This window comes from Thrips palmi, unplaced genomic scaffold (genome assembly GCF_012932325.1).
Source record: "Thrips palmi isolate BJ-2018 unplaced genomic scaffold, TpBJ-2018v1 HiC_scaffold_1, whole genome shotgun sequence".
Taxonomy (NCBI): domain Eukaryota; kingdom Metazoa; phylum Arthropoda; class Insecta; order Thysanoptera; family Thripidae; genus Thrips; species Thrips palmi.
In genome coordinates this window covers 10369382-10393442 of record NW_023144620.1, presented here as the reverse complement: position 1 = coordinate 10393442, position 24061 = coordinate 10369382, and the positions used below count along the sequence as shown (strand labels likewise).

Here is a 24061-nt window from a genome sequence, read left to right as displayed (position 1 = left end):
TTGCAGTTAACCCGTCGTCCGCCCAGCCCGTCTAGCCCAGTCTAGCCGAGGGCGTTGGAAAAGGCAAGAGCGTTTCCATCCGCGACTCGTTCTGACGTCGCCACGCCGTGCCCGCGTCATTAGCATTGCGAGCCGCGCAAAAAATAAAGAAACAACGTCCTGTCGTTTTTTCGTGTTAAGAAGTGTGTTTGCGGCGCTGATGAGGTGGAACACGGTGCCGCGCAGTCGCTTGTGTCATGCATGCGCCGGAAAACCGAAAAACGCGGCGCCGGGCTTGGCTTCGCGCCGCGCCGCGCCCACATTTCGGGGCTCCAGACGCCGGGACGCTGGGACGCCGAGACGCGCGAAAAGCTAAAAGCAGTTTCGCCCCATATCTAAACACTGGCCGGTCCGCCGCGCGTTATCGGCCACCAGGTCCAGGATGTCCTGACCTGCGCGCCACAAAAGGACCAACAGGAAGAATGGCCAGGTGGTTGTCCTCGGTGGTGTATTCCACGGTGGAAAGTTCCTAATGAGTAACATCGAACTCGTGAACCTAGAAGGGGGAAGGCCTCGCTCCAGACGCGATCCAGACGCAGACCACCACCACAGGGTCCCGCGGGACTGGGGCAGGCAGGGCAGGACACGAGGGCAGTCAGGCAGGGCGGGCGCTTCCCAAGGACAGCAAACCACCGTTTCAGGACGCGTTCAATTGAGCACGTCTCTTCGTACGAAGCAAGGTACCTTCGCCATCACTCCTAACTGGACCAAACCGGACCAAACCGGGAACCACCCGTCCGAAAATCGGATAGGCGGCTAGCTGTTGCTGCCTGCTGTGCAGCGCGGCTTCTGGCTGCTGCGTGCCTAGCGATCTATGGTCCCGAGCAAAAGGCCCCAACTGTGGGGGCAGTCCTTTGCGGTTGGGGTACTTTTCTCAGGACCAGTCGGAGTTAGATTCATTTTTATTTCGCTGCACAAAACTTGAACGTTGATGCAATTGGAAAATGTTAGGGTAGCCACAAAAGAAGGCCTGATGACGCACGCGGTCTGTGAGGAGCCACTCGTCTCCCTTCCACCGTGTTTCCTTTCGCTTTCCTCCATTTTGCTTAAAGCCCCGCAAAGCCCGCGTTGACGTGTTCCGCGGGGAAAGCTGATTTGAACCGCGAGTATAAACTCGAGGCTTGATCGCGCCTCAGTCTGAGCAGCCTCAGCTCAGAGTCTCCTCAGACAGGTGCCAACGCCCGCAACGCCCTGCTCCCGCTCACTGCTCTTTCCCTGGTCGAGCTCCTTCTAGGCCTGGGTGATGCAAAACCGCGCGCAGAAAAAGCGAACAAGCCGATGACCAGTAGGCCGATTCCGTGAGTCGTATTCGTCGCTCTGTCTCTCTCGCACCTGTACGGGATGCCCCATGAGTGCGAGAGAGACAGAGTCGGCCTGCAGCCGTCTCGTCTCGTCGCTGCCACGGCCAACATAGTAACGCTCTGGACGGACAGAAAGTACAGACATAAACGCTTGCACGACCAGTGGCATACCTTTGTCAGTCAGCACCCGAGGGCGCCTTCTTTGCAAACTTCGCCGTTTCGCAACACCGCCAACAATATCGCCCCGCTGCACCGCGGCTCTGCAATTTTCAGGGCGGCCACCGACTGACTCCGAACCAGTGCTGTCGTCGCTCTGTCTCCCTCAAGCCCGTCGAGGGGGCGGGAGCGAGAGAGACAGAGCAACTGTCTGGGCTCCTGTTCGCGGCGCGGTGCGTTTCGAGCGGACGGCGATGCAGTTCGATAGCTGCAATAATAACTACAACTACACTGCGGATATCGAGTCCTGCGGCCGCGTATGATTCGCGTCGCGGTCGGGGCGCCGCGCCGCTCGCAGCCACGCGCACTTCGGCTGCCGAGCGATTCAGGAAAGTCGCTTCGTCGCTCTGTCTCTCTCGCACTCGTGGGGCTCTCGGTAAGGGTGCGAGGGAGACAGAGCGACGGTCTGCTGAACCGCTCGGCTGGCGCTGGAGGAGGAAAAGGGGAGGGGAGACGCGCTGTCGTTATTAGCAGCCCGATGATGCATGAGGCGGAACGCCTCGGCGGCCTAGGCGGCCTAGGCGGCCCCACCCCCGGCAGGCCCTCAAGTCGCCCCGCCGTGCTCCAGCGTGGCTCCAGCGGGGTGGCCCGGCCGCCGCGGTGGAGGGGGGCGCGCCCGGACGCCTCCAGGACTCCCCAGGACCCCGCGCTCTACGGCCGGGTGCGCGGCTCAGGACCTCAAGTCAGTCGTCAAGCTAATCTCGGCCCCGGTGTACACCCCGGCACAGGACGTGTCTCGAATCGGATCGGACGCGAGACTTGGCCTCCGCCATCGCCAAATCCGAGTCCGCTGTCGGTCGGTTGGTCGGCACAGTGTGCCACGCAGTGCCACGCAGTCAGTGAGTGAGTTTGGTTCGCACCGGTCGGCCGGTCGGACGAGCACCCCGCGAGGCACGGAGTACGGAGTACGAGTGGAGCGTCTTCCGCGGTGAGTAAAAAGACCTGCCTCCAAAACCACCATTCTAAATCTTAAATCTGAAAATTTTAACCTTTTTGACCTTTTTGACTCAATAACTTTTTCTTTTTTTAAAAAAAAAGCAAAAAATTGTTGACAAAAAATACCATATGTCCGTTGAAGATTTTATCTAACTGGAGTAGCGCATGAGTGAGCTAATAAGCTTGAAGCTGAGTGTGCCACAGCCCTGACAAGACCTGTCAACCAGGAAGCGGGAAGCGAAATTGTAGCGCCGATAGTTGCCCCCGTATTCAGCTGAACCACTGCCAATTTTTCTCGCTGATTACGTAGCGAAAGCTTGGCGACATTTTCGGACGTCATGCGAGTTTCGGACTGTCAACGTTTCCAGAAACCTGCGCACCTAAATGTTGGGATTTGTACCTCGCGCAGAGCTAACAACGAATCAACAGGCGTACGCACGCGTTTGCACCAACACTTCTGTTGTTTCTCGCGATGCGACGAAAGCTGCCTACTGTTTAATTATAAACCAGGCGAAATGCACACTCTTAAAACCTTACGAAGTATTTTGAGCATACATATAACAAACTAAAATACTTAGTTATACGAAGAAATAGTTCGTAAATTACGAAGTATTTTCTTTGTAAGCTTACGTATGCTCAAAATACTTTGTTATACAAACTACTTTTCTTTGTAAGGCCCAAAATAGTTTGTAAGGTTTTCTCAGTGCATTCCATTCTTTTTCGTCGATGTGCCCGTGCTCGGCGCCGCTCTCCCAGACGCCTCGCCGCTCTGGCAATTTTCTGGTTCAGCCGCGAATAGAGTTGCAACTCCTGACGGGGCGGCGGACTGGACTTGGGCTTCAGTGAAAGGCAACACTTTATGATTGACTGGACATTAGGTGGCCTGGCTGGACGGGCAGGGGCGCGACCACCTGCGCACTGCACTGCAGCGGCGCCAATCCTCTTACCAGGCCAGCCTGGAAAAGGGAGCGATCAACCTCTACACTGTAGGAAAACCGAGGAAAACCTTGCCGAAGCGGGTCGCGGGTCGCAGCACTCCCGCCTCGCTAGCAAAACTATTATTTTTTCCGCTGCGCATTGCCAGCTGTGTGCGCGTGTGACGTTGCAAAGAATTAATTTGCAAACTTTCCCAGGTAACACATTGCCTCGGCGGTACTCGTACATGGGCGCGGGCAAGCATGCCGGGCGGCCGTCTGCTTTCTGGGATGAGAGGACCGTGTGGCTTTGGAGGCTCTGCGGAGGCTCTGGAGCTGGCGATGATGATGAGGCTGGTTGGGAGACGCGCGGAAGACCAGTGCGCGTCCGGGGGACGCCAAACGCGCTGTTTTATAGGGAGGCCTGACGGCGACGGTCTGGCGGGCTGGCGGGCTGTTTGCGCGCGGTTCCTGCCCAGTCCCGCCGCGGCGCCGCGGCAAGCCAAGATTAAGTGGAATAAGCGCGGCGACCCGACGATGCTCCACGCCCAAGTGCCCGGGAACGTGTTCTGCGCAGGCCCTGATCCGGTTTGATGAAGCCGACGACGAACGCTGCGCCAATTTCATTTTCTTCCTACTTTGAACTCGCTTTGAAAGGCGCTAGGGACAGCCGAGTCCTCCGACTTGGTCACCGAGGCTTCGCGACCGTTCCTCCGTGGCTTCGCTGCGTCGCTTCTCCCTCGCTCGTTCGGGGAGGCTCGCCGCCGCCAGCCTTGGTAGGTCAGGTTTCATTCACGTTCGTTTTTCCTCGCGAATTCGGGCGAAAAAGAGCAGCGAGGCGCTTCGCCGCGTCGCCGAGTGTCGCGGCGCCGCCTCCCCGGGTGAGGGGCGTGGGGAGGGCGCTGCGGCGCGGCGGGGCGGGGCGGGCCCCCCTCCCACTCCACGCGCTGCGGACCGCCGGAGCCGCCCCGGTGTGCTCGGTGCGCGCTCCATCGGCCGTCGGGCGCGCACCCTTAAAACCTTACGAAGTATTTTGAGCCTACATATAACAAACTAAAATACTTTGTTATACGAAGAAATAGTTCGTAAATTACGAAGTATTTTCTTTGTAAGCTTACGTATGCTCAAAATACTTTGTTATACAAACTACTTTTCTTTGTAAGGCCCAAAATAGTTTGTAAGGTTTTCTCAGTGCGCCGGGCCAACGGGCCCCGCAGAGCGCCGCAGAGTGAGTGAATGAGCAATCATCGGGCACATCTGGCGGCTCATTATTGGGTTAGCGGAGCGCGGAGGGCGCCCGGCCCGCCCCGAGGTGAGAGGCCTGGAAGGCCGGGGCCGCTTGTCGCCATGCAAATCGCCAGGGTTCGAAACTCACTCACGGCTCATCTTTTTTTTTCTCATCGCCTCGCCGCGGTGCACGTACACTCTCGCCGCGGTCGGCGCGCTCCGATTTTGCCGGCTCAGTTTCCCATGCGGAGTGGGCGTGGCGCGCGGCGTGGCGGCCTGCCTGGTGGCCTACATGAGATGCATGGCGACAGGCAGGGATCAGTGTCCGCGTCGGCCGCGTCGTCCGCGTCGCACAGTGGGCCAGAAGACCGGCGCAGGCGGCCAAAACTCTAGACGCGTTTTGGAGCTCCAGAGTCAGTAAACATGACTCGAACCGAACGTGTGACCCCACCAATGGATTCCTCGTTCGGAGAGCAATCCATTGGTGGGGTCACACGCTCGGTCCGAGTCCCATTTAGCGACTCCGGAGCTCAAAACGCGTCCGGGGTTTTGACCGCCTCCACCGGTTTTCTGGCCCACCACTGCGACAAGGCCGCGGCGGAATGGCCAAAACACGGCCGTTTGGCGCGTCCGTTTTAACCTTGGATCACGGATCTGGGAACCCCGAGGGAACCCCGACCACGTCACGACTTCTACATTCCGGGCTCCGGGCTCCGGGCTGCGGGGGGGATGAGCCAGCGGCAGGCGGGCCGTTCGATCCGGTAAACAGTTTGGCCAGTTTGGCAATGGCGTCGTCCGGCGGTGTCGTCCCCGGTCCTGCCTGCTGCCGTGTATGCCGACCACTCGGGGGGCCACTCGGGCCACTCGGGCCACTGGAGGGTTCTCGAGGGAAGGCCAGGCGCGGCCAGGAATGGGCACAACGAGCACGCGCGGCCCGGCCGAGGGTCCGGCTCGGCCTGCTTGCTATTGTCATTGGCAGTCGCTGCTTCGGCTGCTCCGCCTCGGCGGATCATGGATCGATGATTGCGTTTCTATCGAGCTCTCGATATTATCCTGGCTAGAAAGGCGCGGCGCGGCCGTGGACGCGGCCAAGGACGCGGCCGGGCCATTCATTGGAGCCGACAAGGACCGCCAGGAAACTCACACTGACCTCACCGAGCCGGTCGAGAGGAAGTCGAATCATTCCTCTATCGACTTCGGCGCGAACTGTCCCAAAGCGTGCTTCACAGACGAGCACAGGTTCCACGCCCCACGCCGGAGGGCGTCGACGCGGCCCAACGCGCTGAGATCATCACCGCGAGCGGCGAACGCGAAGATAAGATTTGGTTACGTCCATGAATTATACCCTTCCTTCGCATCACGACAAAAGCCCGCAAAAGTTGAGCCCGAAATTTGGATGGGGAATTCGCAATACGGAGGCGCAGGCGGTCAAGCCAGTCGGTGGGACGTCCCGGCTCGCCCCACCCTGCCCTGCCCCGCCCCGCCCCGCCCCGCCCCACCCCGCTGGGCTGGACGACTGGACCGCGGAGGGGCCGCGCGTAACGCAGACGTCCGCGCGCTGCGTCGCTGCGTCTGGCCGCGGCAGAGACGGCCGACTCGTGGGCGGGGCCGCCTTCGCCTTCGGCCGCTTTCGGCCGCCGCGGAGCCGGTCCAGCCCCGCACTACTTTTGGCAACTCGCAAAATCTCATAAGTGGGACAGCCTGTTGAAACGCGGTGCCGCGGCGCGCGCGGCATGGCATGAGCCGTGCTCGCCCAATCGTCCAATCGCCCAGATTGTTTCGAAAGCGGCTAAAACGGCTGCGGCCGCGGTGGGCTTGGAGTAACGCGCGGGAAATCGAAAAAGGGCCTCGGGGATGGCGGCGGCGCGGACGTGGCGCGCGGTGCGGCGTACTCGGGCGTGCACTAGTACGTGGCGAGACCGCTCCGCCCCGGGGGCGCGCCGTTGAGCCTCAGTCTTAGGGCCTCCAAGGCCGCCCCGGACTCCGGCAGCCAGCCCGCCACTCGTGCGGGACACCTGGGACCGCCTACGGCCGAAACGGCGAACGCGACTTGTTTACGGACGTCTAGCCATCGCGTCATCGCCGCGCGAACCCAGTTTGCCAAACAAAACCAAAAGTGATGTCCGTGGCCCGGGCCAGGCCGGAGCAGGTCGGGCTGCTGACGTCAGCCGGCCTAGGACACTCCACTTGGAGTTCTCCACCAGGGGCCTCGGACGGCACCGAGCGGCGCAGAGCCGCGCAGAGCGCGGGGCACCGCAAGGATGCCGATTAGAGCTGCTCCCTCTGGGTTTCATTTTACATCACCTCAAACAGCAGCCCGGCCAGCCCTGCGGTCAGGGCCCCGCGGAGAGGGGGCGGGGCGGGGCGGGGCGGGGCGGGGCGGGGTCACGGAGAAAGGCGGCTAATGTGGAATGAGCGCTCGGTATGGAGACTCAGTGCAGTGGCGTGGCCGCGTTTCACAAGGCACCAATGACGGACACCTTTGCAAATACGACATGGCGGGGCGGTTCCGCCATTCCGCGCTGGGCTGGGCTGGGCTGGGTCAGTTCGCGTGTGCGAGCGAGTGGACCTCCCCGGGGCGGTCCCAGTAGTGCTGCCCCTCCCCCTCCCCCTCCGCCAACTTCCCCCGGCGGCCCCCCGAGTCTTCGCACCGTGTAATCGTGTAATCAGCGATCGCTATAGTGATACAGACGTTCGAACTGCCGCCACTTTCGAACAAGTAGGGCAACGTCGGCGGCCGCGTCGGTTCTCACGAAGTAGGCATTACACTTTGTGAGTGCTGGCGGCCAGGGCAGGGCGGCCAGGGCGTCGAGTAACACCAGCACGTCGAATGACGTCTCACCAGCGCGCTGTATTCACTACTCGCTTTTGTGCCCCCAGGTTGTCCAGGCAACGCGGAGGCCGAGATGGATCTGGTGGCGGTGGGGCTCGACGAGCTGACGCCCGCGCAGGTGGACAAGCAGCACGAGGAGTTCGGCGCCACGCCCGAGCAGCTCAAGCAGGATGCGGAAACGCTGCGGGAGTGGATCGCCATGCAGCCGCACCTGCCCAAACTAACAGGTATTCTTTTTTTCTTTGAGAGTGATTCCGAACAGTGCTTTCGTTCGCCTATCTCTCTCGCACCTTTCGGGACTCCGGATGAATGCGAGAGAGAAACATCCCACTCGGAATCAGTGTGCTGGCGAAGGCTGCCACTGGAGCCAGCGCGCCCAGCCCCAGCCGCTTGTCGCGCTACATCTGTTCACTTTTTTTTCCAGAAAATGAGGACGTGTGGCTGGCCCGGTACATCCTGGCGTCCAAAAACTCGCTGGAGCGCTCCAAGAAGCGCATCGAGAACTTCTTCACCGTACAGAGCCGGTGGCCCGAGTACTTCCGAGCGCCCACCGTCGACGAGGGCATCGCGTTTGCCGAGTTCATGTGAGTGTACGAGTGCGTCCGGAAGGAGGGAGGAGGACGACAGTGGCATGCATTACCGCGCGCCTAGAGTCCTAGAGTGGGAGAGAAACGTCATGCCTGTCCGCGCCTTCTGACAGCGAAATCTGCCATACTTGTCATTTCCGGACCGCTGGTCTTGTTTCCGGCCCGTCTTTTCCGCCGTTTCACTCGGGGAGGCACACGGCAGACGAAAAATTGTTTACTTTCGGGTCGTTGGCCTGTCGTGTGACATTAGCGAGTTGCGAAGGTACGTCTTTTCGCCATAATGGTGTTTGAATTCCGGAAAACGGAAACCGGCGCAGCGGTCCGGAAATGACGAGTATGGCAAAGTGCGCGTAGCGTTTTCGCAATTGACTCTTCTCTCCCACTCTAGGACTCTACGCGCGCCGCGCCGCCGCCCTTTGGACTCGGCCAGCCGGGCCGCAACGGCGCGGTGCGCGATGGGCTGCCTACCCGCCGGGCGCGCACTGCGGTCACGGAACCGAGACTGACGACTCTCTTCCTCTCTCTCCCTCCCAGCTGGGGCGGACCCCTGCCGCTGCTGACGCCCGACGGCACCAGACTCGCCTTCTACAAGTTCACGCCGGCACTGGCCGCCGACCCCCAGAACATGAACTGGATGATGTTCTACATGCTGTCGCTGGGGTACGTGCAGCTGCAGCTCACCACGCCGCGCCAGCCGCTCCGCATCGAGGTCATCCTGGACATCGGCAACTACGTCATGGGCCTCAACACCTCGTTCGTCGCGCACCTCGCCGAGTTCCGCCGCTTCCTCAAGTGTCTGCAGGTACTTTTCAACACTGTTGCCCCCCGCCCCTTGCTGGCCACTGCAGCGCCGAGCTAATTAATTTTATGCAAATGTAGGTGGCACTGCCGCTGCACGTGCGCCGGGTGCACATGGTGAACGCGCCCAGCATGGCCGTGTCGGCGTTGGACAAGCTGGTGCGGCCATTCCTGCCCGAGAAGATCAACCAGCGGGTGCGCATCCCTCCTATTCCCGCCGAGCGATTCAGAAGACGATTCGTCGCTCTGTCTCTCTCGCACCCGCATGGAGAGCCCCATGAGTGCGACAGAGACAGAGCGACGAAACGACTCTTTTGCTGAGTCGCTCGGCGGTCGTTTGCCTGTTCGCTGCCAGAAAGTCGAAGTAGTCGAGAAGTCGCGGCCGGGACGGCCGCTTTGTCATTTCGCGTGCGTTTGCAATCTGGTATCCGGTTACAGATAGTGACGCACGACAGCCTGGAGTCCCTCGCCAAGAGCATCCCTCACTACTGCCTGCCCAAGGAGCTGGGCGGCTCCATGGAGCAGTCGCTCAAGGACATCACCCGTAAGTCTCAACGATGTCGAGCATTTTCCTACATATCTTTTAAGTCGTTTTTTTTTCACATTTTTCACACGGCTAACCATGTTTCTGTTTAACAGTGAAGTGGACGACTATCGCCGAGGAGTGCGAGGCCTGGTACGAGTCGCGCCAGTGGATGCGCGCCGACCTGTCCCTCCGGCCGAACGCCAAGGAGATCAACGGCTTGGACGGCACCTTCCGCAAGCTCATCGTGGACTGAGACCACTGAGACTGGGCGGCCAATCCAGCCCCCCCCCCCCCAAAAAAAAAAAAATCATCCCATCCCTCCTCATCCTCATCACTATTTCTCTTACCATCGCACCCAGAGACGAATCGTGCGGCCGCGGCCCAGTGGCGCCCAGTGGCCCGTGTCGGGTCTATTATTGTTGTTTTGTTTATATTGTTGTCGATAAAAAGAAAGCCGTGTGTGAATGTTCGTCGACCATACGGACCACCTTTTGAATTATGCAGTAGTTTTAGACCAAAGCGAGTTGACTGTTTGGCTCACGATTCGTCGAGTATATTCTGTGATAGCACTTAGCACTTTTTTTTGTTGATTCGCATCATTTTTGTATAATAAAGAGTTACGCCTCGGCAGAAGTGTCGTTGTCCTTTCCTCGCGTCGCCGCCGTCCTCCAGGCACGCCGCGCCGCCACAGCGCCTCACTCTCTCCAAGTTAACTCTTTCCCTTTCCTCGGGAGGCGGTAGAGGGGGGACGGAACGCCGTGGAGCGAAGGTCTTGACCACGTGCCACGCGCATCCCGGCCGGTGCGCCGTGCCCTGGCCGTGCCGCCGTCAGCAGTGCGTCGGCGAAGGCGAAGGCGGCCCTTGGGCCCCTCTAGACCCTTTAGGGCCAGAGCCGTCCAGGCAGTTGTCGGCACCGTCGCAGTACCGTCCTTGTCCTCACGGCCCTTTGCTGCGTTCGTCTGCGGCAGCGCGCCTGTGAAGTGCAGGGTAGGCAACCACGCAGTGCAGCCGTGTCGTGCGGCACGGCCCGCCCTCGCAGGCGCCTCTGGGTTTTTCCTTTTTTCCAGTTAAGAATAGAATAGCGCGGTGCACGCTCACGCAGGCGGGAACAGGGCAGGACGGGCTTAACCTCACCTCGTCCCCTCCTGCCCCTCCCCCATCCACGCATGTGTGAGCGCGCGGCGCGCGAGGCGTGATTCTTAACTACGTACTGGATGTAACACGGTGTTAACAGTGATAACACAGCATTAACAGCTGGAGCGCCCCCAGGAAACCAGTATAATTCAAGTTTTTTTAAGAACGTTCTTAATCGTTGGTAGACTTCGGGTCTTTGAATTTGGCCGCCGGTAACATTCCCCTCCCCCCCCCTCTCCCTTCCCCCTTCCCAGGGCTCCGCAATGCTCCGCAAACCCTTCCATTGACACTCCGACCCGTATCGTCCGAGGCTATCTCTATCTCTCCCTAGTATCGCTTTTATTAGCGTGCCTCGTGTGTCGTCCGCTATCTCTGGGCAATGAATTTTGCATAGTAGGAGCGAAGGTGTCGTCTGCTTCGCATCGTCTGCCACTTGTTGCAGACCTGGTCGGACGGACCAAGTGGGCGAGGATCACCACATAGTTCGCAATCAATTGCCGGTCAGAGGCCAAGGTTAAGTGTCACTCTCATCTTGTCAGGCATGCGGTCCATAATTCATTCTCTGTGACATTTGTGGCGGTCAGAATTCAGTCGAATCGTGTGTGCTAGAGAGCACGCTTCCCTGCCAGTTCAACACAAAGCCCCATTATTTTTAAGTTCTCAGATTTGCTGCTTTTATGTCTCTTTTGAATAGAAAATGAATGAAATAATGTGGAAACAGTTCAGAAGTACACTGTCACTTTATTTACAATGGCCTCTGGGCAACAGTTCACATTTTAACTACCAACATTGCTCGCATGAGAGAAGTGACTTAGGTTGATTCAAATTATAAATGTTGAATTAATAACTTGCCATCTTTGGCAACAAGATATTTTCAATTTTTTTCCCTTGTTTTTCAGATTATAAGAATGGCTGAAACATTTGGGATATGGGACTATGTTGTCTTTGCCTTAACTTTACTGATATCAGCCGGTATTGGATTGTATTATCGGTTTACAGGAGGTAGACAGAAGACTGCTGTCGTAAGTTTTTGAACAAAATATTCTCGCACAGCAAATACATATCAATATAAATATTTACAATATTAAATAACTTTTAAATTAAAATCAAAAACTTTCCTCACATAATTTTTTCTGCTTTTTGCACTGCTTTAGGAGTACCTGCTGGCTGACAGAAACATGGGCATCATACCTGTTTCATTTTCTTTGATGGCAGGGTTCATGTCTTCTGTTACATTACTAGGTGTCAGTTCTGAAAATTATTCTTTTGGTACCATGTTTCTCATTGTAAACCTATCATATGGCATATTCACACCCATTGCCGCTTACTTGTACCTTCCAGTATTTTTCAACCTTGGCGCCACTAGTGTTTATGAGGTTTGTATTGATGTTCAACATTGCCGTAATTTACTACTTCCAAATATTTATCAGTTCTTTCTTTGTAGTATTTAGAGAAGAGATTTGGAAAGCCAGCACGCCTTACTTGCTCTCTAGCATTTTCCCTTCAAATGATACTATACATGGGTGTTGTTTTGTACACTCCAGCTCTAACATTAGAAGCTGTTACTGGCATGTCTAGGGTATGGGCTATATTAACTGTTGGTCTGGTCTGCACTTTTTACTCGACTATTGGTGGTTTAAAGGCAGTTCTTATCACCGATGTCTTCCAGGTGAGCTTATTTTTTTACATGTTAGTAGAGAAAATATTTTCTTTTGTTAAAAAAATAATACCTTGGTCTTTCAGTCTTTACTGATGTTTGCTGCAATCTACAGTGTGATTATTTCGGCATCCATTGAAAAAGGAGGCCTTTCAGAAATTTGGAGAATTGCTGAGGAAAATGGCCGTATTGAATTTTGGAAGTAGGTCTTTATAGTTATTTTGTTGTTGCTTGGAAATGAATTGATTTTATACCAAAACTTGAATATTGTTTTCTTTTTTACCTTAGCTTTAGCCTTGACCCAACAGTACGACATACATGGTGGAATTTGATCCTGGGAGGGGGAGTGACTTTCCTCTCTCTGTATGCTGTCAATCAGGCACAAGTTCAAAGATATTTAGCTGTCAAGTAGGTCCCTTGGAGTTACCTCTTGCTTCTTATGTCTAGCTTGAAAAACTTAACATTTTGTTTTGCAGAGACATCAGAACTGCTCGGACAACACTCTGGATAAATTTTCCACTCGTAACTCTTCTCAGCTTCTCCACTGGTTTCGCTGGTCTGGCAATATTGTCCAAATATATCCACTGTGATCCTTTATCCACATGTCAGATCAGTGCTTCAGATCAGGTAAACACGTATTCAATTAAAAATTTCTTAGACCATAGTAATCAGAATGCTAGAACTCCTTTTCTTTATGTTTAGCTGATGCCATTCTATGTAGTTGAGACCATGCAACAATATCCAGGACTTTCTGGACTGTTTGTTTCCGGTATATTCAGTGCGGCTCTCAGCACAGTATCAGGAGCAGTAAATTCCTTGGCAGCTATCACTGTAGAAGATTACATTAAGGTATTTTTGAATGAATGAAATAATAAAAATACAACTTGCAAAATTTTTCTAATGAGATTTTTTTTTCAGCCAATTTACTTTTATTTCAAAAGGCATGACATGCCAGAAAATGGGAGTGCGTATCGTGCAAAACTTACATCTGTGATTTATGGTATGGTCAGCATTGCAGTTGCCTTTGGTGGAGACTATTTTGGTTCTGTCCTCCAAGCTGCTCTCACAATTTTCAGTGTTGTTGGTGGACCAATATTGGGCCTTTTCACGGTTGGAATGTTTTTCCCTTTTGCCAATCAAACTGCAAGTATTTTTCTTTATGATGAATGATATGCATATTATTATGTTTCTTTCTATAATTTAAAAAGAAAAATTTCTTAAATAGGGAGCCTTGGTAGGCTTTCTATCTTCCCTAGCCTTTTCATTATTTCTAGGATTTAATCCATCTAAGCCAGCTTTAAAGAAACTTCCAGTGTATACTGATGGATGTCTGTCTAGCTTCGCCAACTGTACCATCAATACTTCAAATCAATCCCAGATAAAGTAATTTTTTGTGACTTTTGCAATTTGTGTAACTGTGTATCCCTTTTCATTTTATTTCCTTTATCATTTTCCAGCAATGACGAAATATTTTATTTGTTTCGTTTGTCTTACATGTGGCTCGGCGTTTTGGGTCTTTTAATGTGTGTTATTGTTGGGATAGTAGTGAGTTTAGTGGCAAGTCATTTACTGCGAATTCATCCTGCAGACTTGTCTGATCATTTGGATCCAAATCTGTTTGTGCCACCAGTTGCCAATCACTTAAAAAAGAGACGCCAACGAATTCGTCTCTGTGCATTGCGAAATGAAGAATCTCCTAAGGTAATTGAATTAAAGGAGATAATTTATCTTCTCAGCATCCTTTCTACTATAATTATCATATGCACTGAGAAACATTGTTTTCTTGTTTGCCAGGATACTGATGATGTTGGAGAAAGGAGCTTCGATTCTGATGAAAACAGCAAAATGTAACACAGTACATTGTGATATTTCTCAATCAATCATTCCAATGGAAAATCTATTACAAAACAGGGTGTTATGTATTTTTGTAAACCTGATACTGAACCTGTCTTTCATGTTTTATGCTCAATATTTCATAATGATATTGTTTGATACAAGTTTGCTCTGTGCCTGTTTTATGTGTTGTAATTATTATTATTATTGTTTTCAACGTGCCTTTGGTACTTCCCCCTGATGTCGAGTTACCGCTGAGTTAGCATTGACTTTGTATTTTATTGTATTTCCGACTGATTAAACACACACCTTTTTTAACGAATTTTATCTTTGCCGCTCCCGCGTGTTGACGTGGTGATCCAATCTGGCTAGTGTCAACTAGCTCTGCTCAAACTTCCCTGCACCGTCTGCATCGCGGCACCGCGGCTGCGCGCTGCCGAATTTCTCATAGCCCCGCGTCCGCCGGGCTCGTCGCCGCTCCGCCCGAGGCAGTCGCGTCTCCGCAGTGCTCTGCCTGCTTGCCTGCTCTGCATCGCCGACGCGACGTCCTGCCGGCGCCGGCCGCCTTGTCCTGTCGTCTGTGGTCGTCTGTCGTCCCGGGAGCCAGCATCATCTCGTCGGCTACCGAGGGGAGACCAGGCCGTGCCGTGTCGAGCCGTCGAGGCCCGCCGCCCAATCAGGTGCGTGATCGACCGTGACACTGGACCACGGGCTCTCTCAAAGAAAACAAAACACACTGCTCGGTGCAGCGACCAAACATGTCATCGGGGCCGTTGGCGCTTTGTTTACATGTGCGTTCTCGCTCGGGATGCGCGCGGTAGTGGCTACCGGTTTCATCGAGGGGGTGGGGGCGGTGCGGGAGGACTTCCCTGCGGCCGCCGCGAAAGTAAAACCGAAGCCGTCGATGCGACGAGTCGGGGAAGTCTGGTGAGGCGAGCGGGAAATGTAATTGGCCTCCACGTACAGTAGTACTCGTCTCGCCGCCGCCCCGCTGCGTCGGGCAACGCACGGAAGCTGCTTATCGCTGCTTGCACGTCTCGACGATAAAGGAAACGTCCCTGCGCTGGCCCTGTTATGCTTGGCTAGACATGCGGGCCCTGCACGCCACATCGACGATCAAAGTTGGAGCACGCCGTCAAAATCCTCAAGTGGCGAAATGTCAGCTCGCCGTCCGATCCTGGCCGCCAGGATTCCGATTCCGAGAGTCGTTTTCATCGCGCTGTCTCTCTCGCACTTCACGGGATGTCCCGTGAGGGTGAGAGAGAGACAGCGCGACGACAACGACTCTCTCGGAGCCAGACTGCAGGCGGGAAACTGTACAGACTCGGTGGCCTTCAATCGGCGGCCTAAGACGACTAAGACCCACAGAGGGAGGGTGGTGCTGTGCAGGCTGGGCCGGTAGTCGGCCGGCAGCCTGGCGCTGGCACGGCACTGGCAGCCACACAAAAAGATTCGGCCAGGCCCGTCGCTACTCCGCGCGGCCAGCCCGCCAGTCTAATCTCGTACGAACCAATCGGTCGTATCAAAATCGACCCGTCGCTACTCTGCGCGCCAGAGCGTCGGCCATCTCTCCATGCAGTGAAGTTCCTACCGCGTGGGGTATTGACATAGTGTCTCGCCGCCGTTCGTCCTGTCGTCCCTAACCCTTGCCCCTGACCTTCGCGACCGTCGCGCCGCATCAGGTGGGCTTATCGCGACGCGCACGTCATGCACGTTTTGTGGACTCGAATAGCGGTTCATAATTGCGCTCGTCATTGTGCGACTCTGTTGCAAAACCGTGTAAACAGTGTAAACTAGCACGCGGGCGTGGCCCTCCGCACTACGACGCGCTGTACAGTGCAGCGGGCGTACTGTACTGTTGCGTCGGGGCTTCCCTGGGGCTTCCTTGCCAAAGCCGGCCGAGGTAGGCCCTCTTGATGTTTGCCTCCGCATGCCTCTCACGCGGTGATTGACAGTCACCGACTACTTGCACCCGAATCTGACTCAACAGTAGTTCGCCCCTCGACCCCGTCGAGTCCTAGATTCTGCCGGACGTTGGACTTGAGAGCGAACGGCGGCCTTGCTTTGGCGGCGGTTCAACGCGCGTCCCCCTCTCGCGGCGCCTTATTTTGGTGGAGCTCCCCCTGTCTGGCCGCGGCGAGATTCTTCGGCAATTTACAGTCTCCCCCGTTCGCTAGCGAGACGGCGGGCTGAGCTCCTGACTAGCCCCCTCCCCCCTCAACGCCTGACGACGGCAGGGTAGGCAACCCAACGCACTCCCGCGGCCGGGGCTTACCCGCCGCGAGGAGCGTCTTTTTAACACTGGCCACGTTTTCATTCAGGGACGATGAACAACAAGATCTCCTTCGACAGAGAGAGCGGCTCCGTGGGCGTCTCGCAAAGCAGAAGTCCTGCACCGCCCAAAACGCCACCGCCGAGCATCGCCTTTCGACATGCCATCCCGCAGGTGAGACCGCCGTCGACTTCACCAGAGCGAAGGAAACGTTGGTGGAGTCATTGTCTTGCTAACATTTTGCTTTCATTTTGGCAGGTGGTCGCGTCCTGCGCGGCGCTGTCGCTCGCCATGCACGCCGGCATCAACATGGCCTTCGCCGCCATCATGATCCCCCAGATGGAGCGCCCCGACAGCGCCATCCGCGTGGACCGTGACTCGGCGTCCTGGATCGGTGAGGATCCGACTTCGCCGTAGACATCAACCGACCTCCGCGTCACTGACCGCTTCTCCCTGTTCCAGCGGCCGCGGTGGCGGTGACGACGCCGGTCGGGTCGTTGTTGTCGGGGCCCCTGATGGACTGGCTTGGGAGGCGTTCGGCCTGCATGGTGACCGCCGTGCCGCTCTTCTTGGCGTGGGTGGTGCTGCCGCTGGCCGCGGGGCCCTGGCCTGTCCTGGGCATCGTGTACCTGGCCCGCGTGCTGGCCGGGGTTGGCGCGGGGCTGTCGACGGCCGCGGGGGTCTACGTGTCCGAGGTGGCGCACCCCTCGCTGCGGCCCGCACTGCTGTGCCTCAACAGCGTGTCCGTGGCGGCGGGCATCTTGCTGACGGCGTGCTTGGGGACGGTGATGCCGTGGGGCTGGATGGCGGTGGTCTTCGCCGCCACCGCCGCCGCCTCCATGCTCGCCCTGCTGCTGCTGGCGCCGGAGAGCCCCCACTGGCTGCTCAGCATGGCGCCGGGCAAGCAGATGGAGCAGCGGGCCGCCCTGGCGCGCCGGTCGCTACGCCGCCTCTACAAGGACGACGAGATGATGGAGGCGTGCTGGGACCGCCTGGTGGAAAACGCGGGGACGGCCAACAAGACCAGAGGGCATGCCGATGAGGACGGCGTGGACGGCGAGGGCCAGAACCTCCTGGGCAGGCGTGTGTTTCGCAGCGTGAGTGTCTTCCTGCAGCCAGCCACCGCCAAGCCCATGGCCCTCCTAGCCATCATCTTCATCCTGCAGCAACTCTCCGGCACCTACGTCATCATCTTCTACGCCGTCCCCCTCTTCGCGCAGATGGGCAGTCGCTTCGGCACGGTAAACTTCGCAAGCCAACCGTATCGGCTTTTCATATTTTTATTTCTTTAGTGACGTCCGTTTCGGTGTGCACAGGTGGTGGACGAGTTCGGCGTGATGGTGGTCATGAGCGTGGTGCGGTTCGTGATGAGCATCGTGACGGCCTTGCTGTCCCACCGCGTGGGCCGCCGCCCCATGATGATGGTGTCGGGGCTGGGCATGGCGGCGTGCTCCGTGGCGGCGGGCTTCACGCTGCGCACCGCCCTCACCCCCGACCTCGCGCCCGTGGCCGTCAACGCCACGGCCAACACCACGGAGGCGGGGGTGTCGTCCGTGCTGGGGGCTGAGGTGTTTGAAGCCAGCTGGCCACCACTGGTTTTCGTCGTCCTCTTCGTCATGTTCAGCTCACTGGGGTATGTATTGTGAACTACTGTTGACAGTTGAGATTCCCACCAGTGGAGTGGACCGCTGTTCAGCGCAGTCTGATGAGTGACTGGCGTTCCATTACCTTTCGCTTTGGTTGATGCAGGCACCTGGTGATACCATGGACGCTGGTGTCCGAACTGCTACCCCTGGCGAGCCGCGGCATGGGCAGCGGGCTGCTGGTGTCGCTGGCGTACTTGTTCATGTTCGGCGTGGTCAAGAGCTTCCCCTACTTCATGGCGGCGGCGGGCGCGCGCAACGTCTTCCATGTGTTCGGTGCCATGTCGTGCGTCGGCACGGTCTTCGTGTTCTTCTTCCTGCCCGAGACGTTGGGTCGCTCGCTGGCCGAGATCGAGAAGTACTTCGTCAAGAAGAGCGAGTCTCGAAGGGAGAGCTGATCCAGTCAATGTTGCTCTGGACGTTAAAAGCAAGACCTAAGTCATGTACAAACTTATTCGTGATATGTGATATTTTTTATAGGATGGGTCCATTTTTATATTGAACATTTTACTTGCATATTATATGTTGTACATAACATTACTTTAAAAGAATATTTTAAGAAAAACAATCGGTGACCCTGCTCTGCTTGTAGTTCCCGGTTATGTTCTGTGATTATCAATTTTTACAAATGTTTTATAATAAAATGTTGCATTGTGACTGTTCTCCTTCTTCCCCTCGCGTCTTTGATGCGTGCCGCACTTTTTGTGACGGAAAGAAGTGGTTCGATGACGGACCGTGAAGTAGTGAAAGCGAAAGAATCGACTGCTGCCTGCTCGCCGCCGACACTCAAATGGCGCGCGGCCGTGGCGCCAGTGTCTCCCTCTACCGACCACGTCCACAACGTACGTGCCGTCGTCTGCTGCCCAGCATCATGAGAGTAGGACCTTTTCTCCCTATTCCATGCCAGCATCGTCTGCTAACTTGCGTTCTACGTACACATAACCTAACCTTTTCTAGAGCATTGGTTGGTCGGCGGGTGCCATGGTGCATCTCAGCATTGTGCACTCCCAATCAATTGGGGGGCTGGGCCTGCTGGGCCGGGGTTAGATTGAGTCAAGTGTTATCAATTTGGGCGCCCGCGTCCTCGTCTCCGTCCTCGTCTCCCCGTCCAGCGGCGCCGCGGAGGAGCGGTTTCGGTCTTTGGATATTTACTCCGTACTCCGCAGTCAAAAAAGGTAAACTTTTTCTTCCGTTTCATTCACCATGAGACGGGTTGGTTATCTCTGGGGAACATTGATTGGAAATGCATTTTCTGACTGCTGGGCTGCTCAGCCATTCACTCCGTTTCAACGCAAGAATCACCAATGTCATAATAGTGGAAGCTGTTTTTCATTGAAGACCAGTCCGTTCATGTGGTCGTTCATTTTACAACATTGATTTCACAATGCAAAATGAAGACATTAAAACTGTGAAACACTCATTATCTACTTAATGATACCGTCATCTCGGTGCCTTAGAGATAACGACACTTCTGGCTGGTCCTTCTTATCTTGGCTTTGGCGTCAGACTCCTTAATAGCCTGCCGGAGGGAAATTTTAGCTGGTGAATGTATGCACGTACATGTGTGATGAATGCTAAACTATCTAGTTTGACTCTTTGTACTAGTCAATTAAAAAGTGTGCTTTATTTATTTTACAGATAACTAAAATGGCAGCCACGGTGTTTGGAGTATGGGATTATGCAGTCTTTGCCTTAACTTTACTGATATCGGCGGGTATCGGTATATATTATCGATTTACTGGTGGCAGACAAAAGACAGCAGTTGTAAGTATGAGGCATTTAAAAAAATCAAGTAGTTAATGTATTGAAACAAAAGACTGCTTATTTTTGGTGTTTTTATTTTAGATTTCTCTAGTTTGTTTTCACCTTTACTTCTGTTACATTTCAGGAATATCTTCTGGCTGACAGAAATATGAGCATCGTACCTGTTGCATTTTCTTTGATGGCAAGTTTCATGTCTGCAGTGACCTTACTTGGTGTGAGCGCAGAAATTTACTCTTTTGGCACTATGTTCGTTGTCATAAATTTGGCTTATGGTATATTCACACCTGTTGCGGCTTATTTGTACCTCCCTGTATTTTTCAACCTTGGTGCCACAAGTGTTTATGAGGTTTGTATGATTGTTCAAATATCTGCTGAACTTTTCTGAGAAAAAAAAAGTGCTTATGTTATTTTTTCTCTCTTTTAGTATCTAGAGAAAAGATTTGGTAAGGCAGCCCGTCTTGCTGCCTCTTTGGCATTTTCCCTCCAGATGATTTTGTATATGGGTATTGTCTTATACACTCCAGCTCTGACTCTTGAAGCTGTCACTGGCATGTCTAGATCATGGGCCATATTATCAGTGGGCCTAGTATGCACCTTCTATTCCACCATTGGTGGCCTCAAGGCTGTTCTCATCACTGATGTTTTCCAGGTATGGAATTTTTGTTTGTCAAGCTTTGCAAGAAAGTATCGACTCCTATCAGGAGAATGAATTTTAATGTACGTAAATTCTTTTACTTCCAGTCTCTACTTATGTTTGCTTCAATCTATTGCGTGATTGTTTCTGCTTGGGTTGAAAAAGGAAGCTTAGCAGAAATTTGGAGGATTGCAGAAGAGAATGGGCGTATTGAGTTTGATAAGTGAGTAATGGTTGGGCTTTGTTTTGTTCTGTTTTGTTCCATGTTTTGTCAAAACAATATTTTTTTGTTTCAATCTTTTTCTCTATTAGCTTTAGTCTTGACCCTACTGTGCGACATACGTGGTGGAGTTTAACCATAGGAGGGGGAGTGACTTTCCTCTCCCTGTATGCTGTCAATCAGGCTCAAGTTCAAAGATACCTATCAGTCAAGTGAGTTCCTTTGCTTTATTTTATGTCATGTTCACATGCTTTAATCCTTAAAGTAAAATTATTTTAATTTTCCACAGAGATGTCAAAACGGCACAGAAGACTCTCTGGATGAATTGGCCACTTCTTACTCTTCTCAGCTTCTCCACCAGCTTCTCAGGTCTTGCAATGTATTCAAAGTACTCCAAGTGTGACCCTGCCAAATCTTGCCAAATCACCAGTTCTGATCAGGTACTACAATCATTTTATTTTTGTCTTTCAGTAGTAAAAATACATTTTATTATCAGTATTTTTTTGTCCTCTAATGAAAAACTGAATTTTCTTTCTTAGCTGATGCCCTATTATGTAGTTGACACAATGGGACATATGCCTGGACTCTCTGGTTTGTTTGTATCTGGTATTTTCAGTGCCTCTTTAAGCACAGTATCAGCTGCAGTAAATTCTTTGGCAGCTGTAACTTTGGAAGATTATATTAAGGTTTGTTTGTGTTTTTAAGTCTCTCCAAACCCATCCTTGAGCATTTCTTTCTCAAGAAGAAATCATTTTTTCTGTTTTAAAATTTTCAGCCTATTTATGTGTGCTTACGAAAGAATGACTTAGCCGAAAAAGGAAGTTCTTATCGTGCCAAACTCATTTCAGTCATATATGGATTAGTTTGCATTGCACTTGCCTTTATTGCGGAGTATCTTGGTAGCGTCCTCCAGGCTTCACTTACAATATTCAATGTTGTTGGTGGTCCCATATTAGGACTTTTTACTGTTGGAATGTTTTTCCCTGTTGCCAATCAAACTGTGAGTATTATTAAAAGTAACATTTTCCTGAGATCTATTCTGTGAATTTTCCCAAATATGTTTTGAAAATGTGGTTTTGTTTCATATTTCAGGGTGCTCTGACAGGATTTGTTTCATCTCTTGCATTTTGCCTGTTCCTTGGATTTCCACCTGTTAAACCTGCCCTAAAAACACTGCCCATTAGCACCGCTGAATGTCTGAGCAATTGTTCTAGCACTATTCCCAGTCCTCCTCACATTGCGTACTTATCTGAGTCATTCTGCATTGTTGCATTTTTATTAACTTGTTATTAAGACTTTCTTAACTTGTACCTTTTTACTATTTTTCAGAAATGATGAAATCTTCTATTTGCATCGTTTGTCATACATGTGGCTAGGTGTTTTGGGTCTGATTGTTTGCCTTGTAGTTGGAATAATAGTGAGTTTGGTGGCAAGTCACATACTGCGGATTCATCCTGTAGATTTGGCGGATCATCTGGATCCAAATCTCTTTGTGCCACCAGTTGCCAATCACTTGAAGAAACGAAGGCAACACCTTCATACCTCACCACAGAGGAATGAGAACTCTAAAGAGGTAGCTGCTGCAGGCAAAGAAATGAAACCTTTCAGCAATTATAAATACTTTTTCATTTATGCTTCTAGTTTGATTGTATAACTTTCAATTCATTTTTGTCACTTTTCAGATCTGCGGTCTTGAACTGATTCAGCCCTCACAAGCTGAAGATGCTACTTCCCTTTCCAGTGAGAATAAGCTTTGTGCTGCCAAACTGTAACCACTTCTTTTCAAGAGTGTTGTACTTCTGTTGTAGATAAAGCAAAATAATTAACTGCGTGGTAGCCATCAGAAAAAGCTTGTGCGGAAGTTTGGCTGTTCTTGATTTATGTCGTGAAAAGAAGTTATTGTGAAGCATGCTGAGTAGGAAAATGTACGCTCTCTGTGCCTTGCCAGACCTAAGAGCTTTGTCCGTTTTAGTTAAAAAGCTATAGGCAGAACTAAATCAGTAGTTCTCATATCCATTATACCTGTCATTCCTATGTGTGAAAAAAAACAAAAAAAACTGTGGACCATAGTTTGTGACTTTATAATGTATTATACACAAGCCCACACTGTAATTTGTTTTAGAGATGGGAAATATGCAATACTTAATTTTGTGACTGATCTATTCTGTTAAAGACATCTTTTTGTTGGTACTTTAATAATGTCTCTGGTTGTCTCATTGTTAGAATGTGTTCAAGAGTTTGTAGAAACTCAGTAGATTTTAACATGTTTACTCCAAAGTAAATTTTAAGAGATGCCAAATTACAGCAAGGGAAAAGACCATTGTTCTCACTTTGGAGCGACATTGTTACTTGTTACTTTTTACTTGTTACTTGAATTTATGTTCCTTTTAGTTGGTGAAAGTTTTTATGGTTTAATTGTGCAAGTATTAAGGTTCATGGTAGAAGATATAGCTATTTTTCCTTGGTTTTCCTTGTACTGCCATTTGACTTGGAACTCCACTCTGACAGACCATTTTCCTCATTTCCTTCATTCCTATATAATTTGTTAGTTATTTTATTGTTAAATGAGTTAAATGGCTTACTGGAGCCAAACTGTACTGATTTTGAGATTTAGATGACTTTTTTTTCTCTATTGCATATCCTCAACTTACATGTCACAAGTATATTTTGTAGAAAAAAATAATTTTTTGAACAATGTGTTTTTAGCTACAAATTAGTTGTCGGTCTATAGAGAAATTCAGTCAAACAAACAATCATTTTAATCAGACTAGTTTACAGTAACTATATTTTTAGGATCATTAGGTCTTGGCTGTGTTATTTGAACTGTATGTAAAATGTAATCTATCAGTACTGCATTGATGATATATTTCTAAATGCTTTGCTGAGCAAATGCAAATTTAGCATTGAGACAATAATTCCTATAAATTGTTAAAGCTTAAGTGATTTCTTTTGAAACAGAAGTCTTCCATTTTCTTATTATTGCAAAACAGCTTATTGGCTTGTTTTTGCCGATCAAATGTTGTGATGCTTCCTGAGCTTCCTGTTACTTTTGTGGGTGAACTACCCTCATATATCGTACCAAAATCAGTGTGATTTTTAAAAAAAACTACTTAGTATAACACAGTATTGTATTGTAAATGCTTTGCTCAACTTTTGCCACGGTATTTTTATGATTTTGTTAATGTTTAAATGTTCATATGTTTATAATTTGTTATTTGTTAAAGGTGTATTAGCTGAAGGCTGAATTGATGAATGACTTTCCTCATTTTTTTACTTGATGCAGTGCAATATGAAAAGTTACCTGTTCTCACCTAGGTACACCAGTTTATTGTGTTCCATTTCCCTGTTTTGTTTTTTTATGCCTACCGCTTCACAGTTGTTAGCGTATGTGTTTTACTGGAGATACATTAAACGTTAGTGAAGTAGGACTACTCGTAGTCTGTCTCTCTTTCTTCTTGCCAACTCTTTTCCGCGCACGTGCTTCTGTTTCGCAGTCCTTATCGTCCACGAATTGAGACAGGGTGCGA

General features: G+C 52.0%; 4 protein-coding genes across 9 annotated transcripts; all 4 read left to right on the top strand.

Moving 5' to 3' along the window:
• The first annotated feature begins 2225 nt into the window (after positions 1-2225).
• On the top strand, positions 2226-10010 carry LOC117638899. Its single transcript, XM_034374072.1, has 7 exons — positions 2226-2484; positions 7514-7693; positions 7891-8050; positions 8588-8855; positions 8933-9046; positions 9290-9395; positions 9491-10010. The coding sequence occupies exons 2-7, from the start codon at positions 7540-7542 to the stop codon at positions 9628-9630; spliced, it is 942 nt and encodes a 313-aa protein (XP_034229963.1). The 5' UTR covers positions 2226-2484; positions 7514-7539; the 3' UTR covers positions 9631-10010.
• Positions 10011-10206: 196 nt separating this feature from the next.
• On the top strand, positions 10207-14323 carry LOC117645877 (putative sodium-dependent multivitamin transporter). 3 transcript variants are annotated; one of them, XM_034386529.1, is made up of 12 exons: positions 10207-10364; positions 11411-11533; positions 11666-11887; positions 11956-12180; positions 12255-12370; positions 12457-12576; positions 12645-12795; positions 12871-13017; positions 13087-13311; positions 13394-13551; positions 13626-13869; positions 13963-14323. In XM_034386529.1, the coding sequence occupies exons 2-12, from the start codon at positions 11420-11422 to the stop codon at positions 14017-14019; spliced, it is 1779 nt and encodes a 592-aa protein (XP_034242420.1). In that variant the 5' UTR covers positions 10207-10364; positions 11411-11419; the 3' UTR covers positions 14020-14323. The 3 variants fall into 3 exon arrangements, with proteins under 3 accessions (XP_034242420.1, XP_034242503.1, XP_034242343.1); XM_034386612.1 differs by lacking the exon at positions 10207-10364 and adding an exon at positions 10786-11011; XM_034386452.1 differs by lacking the exon at positions 10207-10364 and adding an exon at positions 10787-11024.
• A 142-nt stretch (positions 14324-14465) lies between these two features.
• LOC117646115 (solute carrier family 2, facilitated glucose transporter member 8-like) lies at positions 14466-18573 on the top strand. 2 transcript variants are annotated; one of them, XM_034386868.1, is made up of 6 exons: positions 14466-14681; positions 16323-16447; positions 16532-16667; positions 16736-17514; positions 17590-17906; positions 18023-18573. In XM_034386868.1, exons 2-6 carry the CDS (start codon positions 16328-16330, stop codon positions 18312-18314), a joined length of 1644 nt encoding a protein of 547 aa, XP_034242759.1. In that variant the 5' UTR covers positions 14466-14681; positions 16323-16327; the 3' UTR covers positions 18315-18573. The 2 variants fall into 2 exon arrangements, with proteins under 2 accessions (XP_034242759.1, XP_034242850.1); XM_034386959.1 differs by lacking the exon at positions 14466-14681 and adding an exon at positions 14703-14792.
• Positions 18574-18777: 204 nt separating this feature from the next.
• On the top strand, positions 18778-23971 carry LOC117645739 (putative sodium-dependent multivitamin transporter). Of its 3 annotated transcripts, XM_034386232.1 has the most exons (13): positions 18778-18793; positions 18874-19091; positions 19555-19680; positions 19805-20026; positions 20105-20329; positions 20422-20537; positions 20627-20746; positions 20824-20974; positions 21074-21220; positions 21310-21534; positions 21627-21775; positions 21864-22107; positions 22217-23971. In XM_034386232.1, the coding sequence occupies exons 3-13, from the start codon at positions 19564-19566 to the stop codon at positions 22304-22306; spliced, it is 1806 nt and encodes a 601-aa protein (XP_034242123.1). In that variant the 5' UTR covers positions 18778-18793; positions 18874-19091; positions 19555-19563; the 3' UTR covers positions 22307-23971. The 3 variants fall into 3 exon arrangements, with proteins under 3 accessions (XP_034242123.1, XP_034242040.1, XP_034242207.1); XM_034386149.1 differs by lacking the exon at positions 18778-18793 and having other exon boundaries at positions 18801-19091; XM_034386316.1 differs by lacking the exons at positions 18778-18793; positions 18874-19091 and adding an exon at positions 19256-19464.
• The last annotated feature ends 90 nt before the right edge of the window (positions 23972-24061 follow it).

Excerpts from the sequence above, each read along its gene's own strand:
- LOC117646115 (XM_034386868.1), top strand. The coding sequence starts at position 16,328 with ATGAACAACAAGATCTCCTTCGACAGAGAGAGCGGCTCCGTGGGCGTC. Across the intron at positions 16,448-16,531 it reads TTCGACATGCCATCCCGCAG|GTGGTCGCGTCCTGCGCGGC; the intron begins GTGAGACCGCCG and ends TCATTTTGGCAG. Across the intron at positions 17,907-18,022 it reads GTCATGTTCAGCTCACTGGG|GCACCTGGTGATACCATGGA; the intron begins GTATGTATTGTG and ends TGGTTGATGCAG.
- LOC117645877 (XM_034386529.1), top strand. The coding sequence starts at position 11,420 with ATGGCTGAAACATTTGGGATATGGGACTATGTTGTCTTTGCCTTAACT. Across the intron at positions 12,181-12,254 it reads TTATCACCGATGTCTTCCAG|TCTTTACTGATGTTTGCTGC; the intron begins GTGAGCTTATTT and ends TTGGTCTTTCAG. Across the intron at positions 13,870-13,962 it reads GAAATGAAGAATCTCCTAAG|GATACTGATGATGTTGGAGA; the intron begins GTAATTGAATTA and ends CTTGTTTGCCAG.
- LOC117645739 (XM_034386232.1), top strand. The coding sequence starts at position 19,564 with ATGGCAGCCACGGTGTTTGGAGTATGGGATTATGCAGTCTTTGCCTTA. Across the intron at positions 19,681-19,804 it reads GCAGACAAAAGACAGCAGTT|GAATATCTTCTGGCTGACAG; the intron begins GTAAGTATGAGG and ends GTTACATTTCAG. Across the intron at positions 20,027-20,104 it reads GTGCCACAAGTGTTTATGAG|TATCTAGAGAAAAGATTTGG; the intron begins GTTTGTATGATT and ends TCTCTCTTTTAG.
- LOC117638899 (XM_034374072.1), top strand. The coding sequence starts at position 7,540 with ATGGATCTGGTGGCGGTGGGGCTCGACGAGCTGACGCCCGCGCAGGTG. Across the intron at positions 7,694-7,890 it reads GCACCTGCCCAAACTAACAG|AAAATGAGGACGTGTGGCTG; the intron begins GTATTCTTTTTT and ends TTTTTTTTCCAG. Across the intron at positions 9,396-9,490 it reads GTCGCTCAAGGACATCACCC|TGAAGTGGACGACTATCGCC; the intron begins GTAAGTCTCAAC and ends TCTGTTTAACAG.